We start from the raw sequence: 10,126 nt of genomic DNA, 5'->3' as shown, positions 1-10,126 counted from the left end.
ACCCCGTGCCACATATGAGTCTTGTTTAGACGACTATTGTATAGGAGGCACCGATGAGGATTTGACATATCTCACCCTATTTATGGAGCCTGAAATAGATATATCAGTACACTAGCAATTATCACCTTTGCTTTTGTCACTTTTCACTATCTTTATGTTTCTACCGTATTGAACATCGTAGGTCATTACTACATCCTCTACAAAAGAATTAAAGGTGAGGATTGTTTTTTTAGCTAAGAGTGTTAAGAAGTTGTGAATGAGTAACATTATGCGTAAAAGTAGGTTGATGACAAATAAAAGTGAGTTACACCACAGCATTCCATCCTAAGGTAGTTAAGAATGAAACATTCTTTGACATAAATAAAACCCACTCACATTCCAGAGCGCGACACTCACAAATCACAATGGAGATGCCATTACATCATTACAATTAAATCAAGAAAGTCAACAATATGCACACAATCCAATTATTATTATTATTAAAAAATTAGACATTATTTATATGATTGAGTAAAAAGAAGGTTACATATATAATAGAATTACTATATATTTTATAAAATAAGAAGGAATTTTTATTATTTTTTATTTCTCTGTAATTTCAGATTAGGATCCTTCTGCGTTACTTCTTGCTTCCTCCTTGTTGTTCGGTGCTTTGCAAGATTGTGTTGCTGCAATCTCTCTCTCTCTCTCTCACCGGAGCTTCACATCTACTATTTCTCTATGAGGTCCGTTTTTTTTTCTTCTTTCAATTTTATTGCTTTGATTTTAATGGAATTTCTGAAATTGTATAAATAATTTTGATACTCTCATCGGTAGAGAGTGAGTGATGAACTTGAAGTTCAGCGAAATTTGACCTAACTGAGTTTCGTCATGGGAAAGTCAATCTTCGTCTTCGTTTGGTTGAAAAGTAAAATCCTCACCGGCGGCAGGTTTTCCGGTCGCCGGCAACCGTTCACTGTCGCTTTTGCTTCTCCTCTGATTTTTGAGATTACGCTGTGCTCATTTTGTTGAACTGCGATAAGATGACTTCACTTCTCTCTGCATCTGTTGAACTAGAGGCATAAGAGATCCATTTTTTTTTGGTTTTTTTATAAATATAACTATGAAGGGATAACAAGTTTTGCTCCATTAGTTAAAAATTACTTTATAGATTTTTCTAAAAAAGAGTTCATGAAATTTATCATCACAGTTTTCAGCCCACTAATTAGTACCATATATATTTGCTATTACCACATGATATATATATTTTTTTGTGCGTGATGATTTGCTATATCAGAAGGTTTTAACTATTAGTGAATAAACAACAATTTGGATTTGAAGATTGATATTTTACTGATAAGGAAGATGATACACGTAAAAAGTGGCAACTTTAGGTTCAATTAGAAATCTCAATATTAGAGAGGGCTGGGGTATTACTTATAGAAAAGATGGTAGAAAATAGACTTGGGTAGTTTGAGCATGTAGAGAGAAGATCTGTGGATTCTGTGGTAAGGAGAGTAAATTAGATGGAGAAGAGTCAAATAGCTACATGTAGAGGGAGACAGAGAAAAACTATAAGAGAAGTTATTGAGAAAGATATCGAGATTAACGTTTTGGGTAGAACATTATGATAGGAGTTGATTCATGTAGCCGACCTCACGTAGTGGGATAAGGTTTGGTTGTTGATGTTGTTGTTGTTCTAATCTAATCACATTACTTAGTAAATTTACCTATGGGTTTTAGCACCTGGAAGAATAATCGTGAGCATAAGTTTCTAAATTTGGGCTGTGTCATTCTTGAAATTGTACTTTTTCCTGATTTGAATTGGAAATTGTTACGGCCTTCTACCATGATGCTTTAGTAAACATTTGGAGTATGACCATGAAAACATCATATATTATTTACTGCAGGTGATGCATCTGTAATCTACTGTTGAAAATGTTTGACCGTGGTGATTTCAAATCACAGTACATGGGTGGCCAGCGAGAAAGCTCTTTTAGGTATTTTAGGATGTATTTTTACTTCATTTGATTTATGTTTTGCTGTTCAACTTAGAGTGACCTTAAGTGTTACTATGTGCACACAAAATTTGGCAATTTTTTTCTTATTTATTGATGTCTTCTCTATCCCTTCCTCTGATCTAGAATGGGTCTTCATATTTCTTGTTCATGAATTGACAGTTACTTTGCTATTGTTTGAGAGGAAAGTGATCTCGTTCTATGTGTTTTCTGTTCCTTTTTTCTAGGTGGGATGTCTTGGATTCTAGACTTTCTTCATCTTCGGATGTCAGAGTTACAAAATCTGCATTTGGTATTGATAAATTAAGCCATGGTAATCATGGAAGCGGCACCACCTCTAGGTCTTTTAAAAAAGGAATGAGAAAGGGATCTGAAGGATTGAAGTCAATTGGTCGATCGCTTGGACTGGGGGTATCTAGGGCGGTGTTTCCAGAAGATCTTAAAGTGTCCGAAAAGAAGATATTTGATCCCCAAGACAAATTTTTACTCTCTTGGAATAAATTATTTGTTATCTCATGCATTTTGTCTGTGTCTGTGGATCCACTGTTTTTTTATCTCCCTGTTATCAATGATCAATTACACTGTCTGGGTATCGACAGAAAGTTGGCGACAACAGTCACCACCTTGAGGACAATCATTGATGCTTTCTATCTTATACACATGGCTCTTCAATTTCGTACTGCTTACATTGCTCCATCATCTCGTGTCTTTGGGCGGGGTGAGCTTGTGATAGATTCAGCACAGATAGCCAAGCGATACCTGCGACGATATTTCATCATTGATTTCCTATCTGTGTTGCCGATACCACAGGTTAAAAATAGTGTTGTATCTTGAATCAGTCTCTTTTTGTTAATACTTTATGATTATTTTCTTTGGATTTTATGCTTTTTCTGTACCAACGATGTTTACTACTCCATTATCTTTAACTTCGAATTTCCATAAGATAATATCTTTGTTGCAATCCTTTCTTGCCTTTTTTTATGTTTGGACCAAGGGTTGATTAAGGGGATTCAATTTGATACTCATTGGAAGGTCTTTATTTATTTTGTTGGGGCGTGGTGGAGGGTGTGTTAAAGTAAGAGACTTCACTGAATTATTATAGAGAAGAAAAACGAGTACAATAATAGTGGAGGATAAAATATTATGCTTTGCAACACCATAGACAAATAAGCATAAACTGTCATCAATATAATAAAGCTTTTCAATCTCGTTGCATATCTGTTTTATTTGGTTTGAAATTATCGGAGTTGGAGTTTGTTTATGCTTTTAGGATTGCTACTTCTCTATGTTTTTTTCATTTTGAGTTCTATTTTTAGAGCAATTATGTTTGTTAGGTGGACTGTGTGCTACAAGAATTAAGTATAGATGATACTTTTTGGGTGGATTGGATATACTGAACTTCTATTTTGGGACAGACAAGGAATGTTCAGTTGTTAATGCAATATTGACATCTGAGTATGTACAAATTATTTACTTATACTCTGTATTCTGTTAAAATTTTCTACAGCTTATTTCACATTCCCGTTTACTGTCATGTTCAAAAACACTTCTTGCTACTGAAACTTTAGGGGTATGAAAAAAACTAAACTCCTCACTTTTATTTTCTTTTTACATTCTTGTATTCAGATTGTTGTTTGGAGATTTCTTCAGAGGTCAAAAAGTTCAGATGTACTAGCAACAAAGCAGGCATTGCTGTTCATTATATTGCTTCAGTACATTCCTAGATTTCTTCGAATGGTACCATTAACTTCAGAACTTAAGAGAACAGCTGGTGTCTTTGCTGAAACTGCATGGGCAGGTGCTGCATATTATTTGATGTTATACATGCTTGCCAGTCATGTAAGTGTTTTTTTTTTCTTTTTCTGTTTGTGTTTGTCTTCCCTGCCCTATTCTATTTGAGTTATATAAAATCCCACTAGTTATGCTATTATTTTTGCTATCTAGTTCTATGGTGTGTTAATCCTGCCACTAAGTTATTTTGGGTCTTTTTCCATCAATGATTATTTGCAGATAGTTGGTTCTTTTTGGTACTTGTTAGCTATTGAACGCAATGACTCGTGCTGGCAGAAAGCTTGCAGTGACAATGGATGCATTAAAAACTACCTGTATTGTGAGAACCAGCACACAGAAGGTTATAGTGACTGGCAAAATAAAAGCAAAGCTATTTTTAAGTCAAGGTGCTCTGTAGATGATAATCCTCCCCCTTTTGATTATGGAATTTTTACGCAAGCCTTGTCGTCTGGTATCATTTCATCTAAGAAGTTCATCTCAAAATATTGTTATTGTTTATGGTGGGGGCTCCAAAATTTAAGGTAACTAGTTTGCTTTTTCTGGATAATTTTGCTGTGCTGTATGTAACAGCAATTAGAAAGATTGAAAGAAGTATATTCTGTCTGAAATCTGAGATGTATTTACATTTCTGGTTTGGTTCTATTTTTCTAAGCTGTTAGAAATGATAATGCATTAAGTTTGAAAAGTTATATCAAAACATGGTTGGTTCTAGATGTATTAATGATGCATTAGGTACTGGTAGCTTCAACTTTAATGAGGCCGCACCTCTTGGATGTTGCATTTTATGTCAATATGGTGTTTCATGACATTGTAATTTTCTTATATATGTTGCAACTGGCATTACGGAACTTTATCCTCTTTTGTTAGTTATGGAACACCCCATATAAAGTTAGACTTTCTGGTCCATGATTAAGATGTGACAGACAAATCACATTGCAAATGATTTATTTTATTTGTTGTTAGGGTTCCACAATCTCTCAATTTTCTTATCTTCTGTCAAGATGAGAGTTTGTTGGACTTCTCTTTTGGAGCATGACTCTATCATTACTTTGCTCTGCAAAAAGAACCCTAATGTTAATCTATAGTTAGGCTAGTCTTGTCCTTGAATAAAATCAATGTTATTGATTTTTAGAGTTTCTTTTGAGTCCAAAAACTCAATATTTCAAAATCCGACTACATATTAGTATTTTAATATAGACCATATCAACGGCAGGGTTATCTCAGAACTCCAAAATTAGACTACATATTAATATTTTATATTCGTCTTCATAGGATATTCATATCCAGATCCCTAATCTATGTGCTTTGCGTTTTAAGATGTAGTCCAGAAGAAATTACTTGCTCTCATGTGAGAGGCCCCCACCCCTCCTCTTGATTTCATAGATTAATTGTATGCCACTACCAATTTTCATTGAATTCACTGCAGTACCCTTGGTCAGGGGCTTCAAACTAGCACCTATCCTGGGGAGGTTATCTTTTCAATAGCACTGGCCATAGCAGGTCTCATCCTCTTCGCACTTCTGATTGGCAACATGCAGGTATACTTCGAATCATTGAGCTTAACTTGTTTTTAAAAGTAAGAATGATTGAAGTTGTTATCCAGTCTGTCAGCAACATGGTGGAATATCTGTGGGCTTGTATTTGTTCTGTGCCTAATATACTGGATTCCTAATGGAGTAATGGTTGAATTATTCTACATTAATTTTCATGCTGATCAACAATAAACGGAATTGAATATTGCAATTGTATGCATGGTATGCGAGTGGATTTGAATGATATTAAATAATTTTGTAATTGAGTGGCTTAAGAAGTTGGTAAAAATATACATGCACAGGAGGAACACGTAGATGATAAGGATTGAGCACTTGATTTTACTAAGTTTGTTCTGAGTGTTGTTTCTCTTTAAATTATGAAATATCAGATTGTTTATAAATTATAATTGTTACTGAGGTTTCTCTATTTCCCATGATTGCAGACATATCTTCAGTCCCTTACCCTTAGGCTTGAGGAAATGAGAGTCAAAAGGCGGGATTCAGAACAATGGATGCACCATCGCTTGCTCCCAAAAGAGCTTAGAGAGCGTGTGAGACGGTATGATCAATATAAGTGGTTGGCAACACGTGGAGTAGATGAAGATGTTTTAGTTCAAAGTCTACCAAAGGATCTTCGAAGAGATATTAAGCGTCATCTCTGTTTGGCTTTAGTGAGGAGGGTATGCTGTCATAAACCCTTAAAAATTAGTTAAACACCAAATCACTCTATCTCAAATGTGTGATTAAAAAGGACTTAACTTTTCTCTGAAAAGAAAGAATAAAAGTTATACTTTAGAAGATAAAAATACAGTTGACGAGTTCCACATTTTTGTCGTTGCAGTATATCACATGAAATTATTATTTGGTCCTTCTGCATGAGTATAAAAGTACAGTCCTTGAGATTTATTGGACTTGATCTCTCTTGGATTAGTAATCTGGTCCATTAATTATATGACTAACTCCTAAGATTCACTTTTCAAACTCTGTTGGGTATTTAAACATACAGTGCCTCTATGTTCTATGTTATTTTTTTGACTTGATCTCTCTTAGATTGATTGTTTGGTTATTAAACTATTTCACTGATTGATTTTCAAATTTTTCATGAAATTTTCAAACTTAATCTCTCTCGCAGATTAACATAACCATTTTGCTGTTTGAGCATCTGAATTTGCTAATTCATTAATTTCTTCTTCATGGACTTGTAGGTTCCACTATTTGAGAGTATGGATGAGAGATTGCTTGATGCCATATGTGAGAGACTGAAACCATGCTTAGTTACAGAGAATACTTATATTGTTCGGGAAGGAGATCCAGTTGATGAGATGCTTTTCATCATACGTGGACGCCTTGAGAGTGTTACTACAGATGGTGGCAGGAGTGGTTTTTTCAACCGCAGTCTTCTAAAAGAGGCTGACTTCTGTGGAGAGGAGCTTTTAACCTGGGCACTGGATCCCAAATCTGGTTCTAATCTTCCAACTTCTACTCGAACTGTTAAGGCATTAACAGAGGTTGAGACTTTTGCCTTGACTGCCGATGAGCTCAAATTTGTCGCTAGTCAGTTTAGGCGTCTTCACAGTAGACAGGTTCAGCACACTTTTCGTTTTTACTCTCAGCAATGGAGAACTTGGGCTGCATGCTTTATTCAAGCAGCATGGCGCAGATATTGTAAAAAGAAAATTATGAAGCTTCGTCAAAAGGAAGAAGAAGAAGCAGACGAGTCAGAAGGAACTCAAGGCAACTCTGGCGGCAGTTCCTCTAGCCTTGGTGCTGCCTTATTGGCCTCAAAGTTTGCCGCACGCACTCTACGAGGTGTACACCGCAATCGACTTGCCAAGACTGCCAGGGAGTTGGTGAAATTACAGAAACCCCCGGAGCCGGACTTTACAGCAGATGATGCAGACTAAAATATCTGTATGTAACTGCTCTTGAAATTCTTGTTTTTATTTACTATTATGACTGAACTTGTGAAAAAGGTCAAAAGCAATGTATCCTCTGTAAATAATTGTATTATAGTATACATTAAACCTAACTGTGTGTCATATTAGGTTTGCACCATAGTTTGAAACATGTTTTGCACTTCAATATAAGTGAAACAATCTCTGTCCAAGATGGACGTGATCGATAGCCAAATTCATCTTTTTGTACTAGCTCACATGTTGTAATATGAAGCGGCAATGTTTTTGTTCTATTGCTTCCATCCCTTTCCTTGTTTGGATAGAATGTTCTACAACAATAAAACATCGAGTAAAAGTATTTTTTCCACACTTTTTTGAGACACCCTTTTTGTTTTTGTTTTTTTTTTAAAATAGTTGGGAAAAATATTTATGAAATACTACTCAGAAAAATATTTTTGCTTGTGTTATTTTTGCATTCATGGTCCTATATTTTTACAAGGTAGCCTTCCGTATGAGAACATAATATGTAATAATAGTCCGTTCAATATTTCAACAAAATATTTTTATAGGGATGGCTCTCCCACCCTTGTCACTTTAGGTAATCCTCATGCTGGGTTGAAAGGTAAACTCTTCGTTAGAAATTAACTGTAAGAAAGGTAAACATAAGTTATTTACTATGAAGAACACAATAATCAAATACATTAGTACCATATGCACCCGATTAACCAATGATCAATCAGTACATATGCTGAACATTTTTCTCCTCGTCCCATCATTAAAAAATCACTGGTATTGATGGATAGTTAAGGCTCACATGAGGACATGACATTGAGGTGCCTGACATGACTGAGGAATTAACTATTTTTGTGTCCTCTCTTAAGCCTTTTGGACCAAGATTTTGAGCATTCACGTTTGTTTTGAGTCAGATCCTAAAGCTATGTAAAAAAATAATATAGAAACATATCTTCGTATAATTTAGAGATGTATCTTCAGACACTTTTTAAATCAAATACGCATTAGAGTTTGTTCTCCTTTCTCACTTCTCTCGTACTCTCTCAACTCATAAACTCTAACTCTTCAAACTCTCAAAACCTCTCAATTCCCAAACTCTCTCAATTCACAAACTCTCAAACTCATTCAACTCACTCTAAATTTATTTAGATATGTTATTTAAATAAATAATATATTTGATAGGTAGCTTAAATGATCAATGCATTTTTTTGGATGTTGGATTCGACTGTATTTTTTCCATTTCGTTCTCCTCGGAGTTGCAAAAAAATTCGGAAATGCATCTCCAAAAATTTTCAACGTTTTGATTTCCAGAATCCAAAAATGCATTTTTGTATTCCGCGTGTCTGCATTGTTTGACTTCATTTCATTTATTTCATATCTATAATACTTGTGAGATTTAATTATTGGCATTATGACTGATAACCAAGATAGATTGAGGCACGACGGAGTTGCGTAGCATGCATCGGTTCGGAGGGAAAGAGCTCGATCATTGCAGACACGATCGGTTGATGTGGAGGCATTAACTTTTAGGGCTCATGCATCTCCGACATCGTCTTCCCGTAGGAGGCAGGTGCCACCTCCTGATGTCCGGAAAGCCCCACTGATACATGTTGAGGCACCCGAAGCACCCAAGGCATCTGAGGTGTGAAGTGTAATACCTTACCCCCGCTCGAAATTATATTGAATAAAACAATTGTAAACCATTATTTCATATAGGGTGTCATGCAATCTCCACAAACAATCTGCTATGTTACACTTATTAAAATAAAATATTTAACTCAAAACAAATGTCATCATATCACATGCTCGCCTTTACTTAGCATCATCGCAGCAAAATTAATTAATAAAACAATTACTCAATCAAATAAGTTAAGAAAACATATTTATTTAAAATTAAACCCAATTAGGGAAATGTGCCTTCAACATCAAAACAACTTAAAACTCCGGAGTTATAACATTCAATCTCGCAACAATAACTTTGAGCGGGGGTTTTAGGGTGTTACATAGTGGTATCAAAGTCTGGTCGGTCTATCCAGCCAGGTTTTTGTAATTGTGTTTGTTCCCTTGTATGTGACACTTGTATGAAACACTTTGGTGCTCATTTTTTTCTAACCACTTGCCAACATGAGCGGGATTGAAACAAGTAGGGGATAAACTTATGCTTCTCTGAGATATTTCTGGTGTGGAGGGTTGATTCATCGTGCCGGTGATTGCAAGAGTGATGGTTTTTGGACAAGTCAGTGTTATTTCATGAGTTTGTTGAAAAGGAAGATTCTAAGTTTATGTCTGCAGTGTGTGTGAAAAGATTGAATTTAGAAGTGTCTGATATGAATGGTAGCATGGTCATTGATACCCAATTAATGGTTTAGTGACTACTTAGTTTATGTGTTTAAATTATCCTTTGACATCTTATGATAGAGATTTTAGGATTGACTTAGTTTGTTTACCTCTAAGTCAACTCGAAGTTATTCTAGGAATGAATCAGTTGGAGTTCAATCGTGTGCATATCAATTGTTTTGATAAATCAGTGAAGTTTCTTGAATCCGAGGAGAGTATAGAGTCGAGTTTCATGACCACGAGAGAGAGAGAGAGAGAGAGAGAGAGAGAGAGAGAGAGAGAGAGAGAGAGAGAGAGAGAGAGAGAGAGAGAGAGAGAGAGAGAGAGAAAGTATGCTCAAGTGTTCATGTTGTTCGCGTTCATAAGAGGGGGAAGCGAGAGAATGATATGGATCTACCTGAGTGAGCTGAAAAAATAGTTAGATGATCTACTTGAATGAGCTGATATGTGTGAGTTTCCTGAAGTGTTCCTAGATGACATTAGTGATATTCCACTAAAGCGCAAAGTTGAGTTCACATTAGATTTAGTACCCGGTACTAGTCCCGTATCGATGATTCCATAT

The 10,126-nt window shown here is 35.5% G+C and overlaps 1 protein-coding gene across 2 annotated transcripts; it reads left to right on the top strand.

Moving 5' to 3' along the window:
• Nucleotides 1-311: 311 nt before the first annotated feature.
• On the top strand, nt 312-7,508 carry LOC127138436 (probable cyclic nucleotide-gated ion channel 5). 2 transcript variants are annotated; one of them, XM_051064889.1, is made up of 9 exons: nt 312-329; nt 603-725; nt 1,890-1,979; nt 2,225-2,807; nt 3,624-3,836; nt 4,008-4,309; nt 5,215-5,326; nt 5,764-6,000; nt 6,526-7,508. In XM_051064889.1, the coding sequence occupies exons 3-9, from the start codon at nt 1,918-1,920 to the stop codon at nt 7,222-7,224; spliced, it is 2,208 nt and encodes a 735-aa protein (XP_050920846.1). In that variant the 5' UTR covers nt 312-329; nt 603-725; nt 1,890-1,917; the 3' UTR covers nt 7,225-7,508. The 2 variants fall into 2 exon arrangements, with proteins under 2 accessions (XP_050920846.1, XP_050920845.1); XM_051064888.1 differs by lacking the exon at nt 312-329 and adding an exon at nt 383-521.
• The last annotated feature ends 2,618 nt before the right edge of the window (nt 7,509-10,126 follow it).

This window comes from Lathyrus oleraceus, chromosome 4 (genome assembly GCF_024323335.1).
Source record: "Lathyrus oleraceus cultivar Zhongwan6 chromosome 4, CAAS_Psat_ZW6_1.0, whole genome shotgun sequence".
Classification (NCBI taxonomy): Eukaryota; Viridiplantae; Streptophyta; class Magnoliopsida; order Fabales; family Fabaceae; genus Lathyrus; species Lathyrus oleraceus.
Note: the sequence above shows the minus strand (reverse complement) of the source record. Positions and strands in the feature narration are given on the sequence as shown.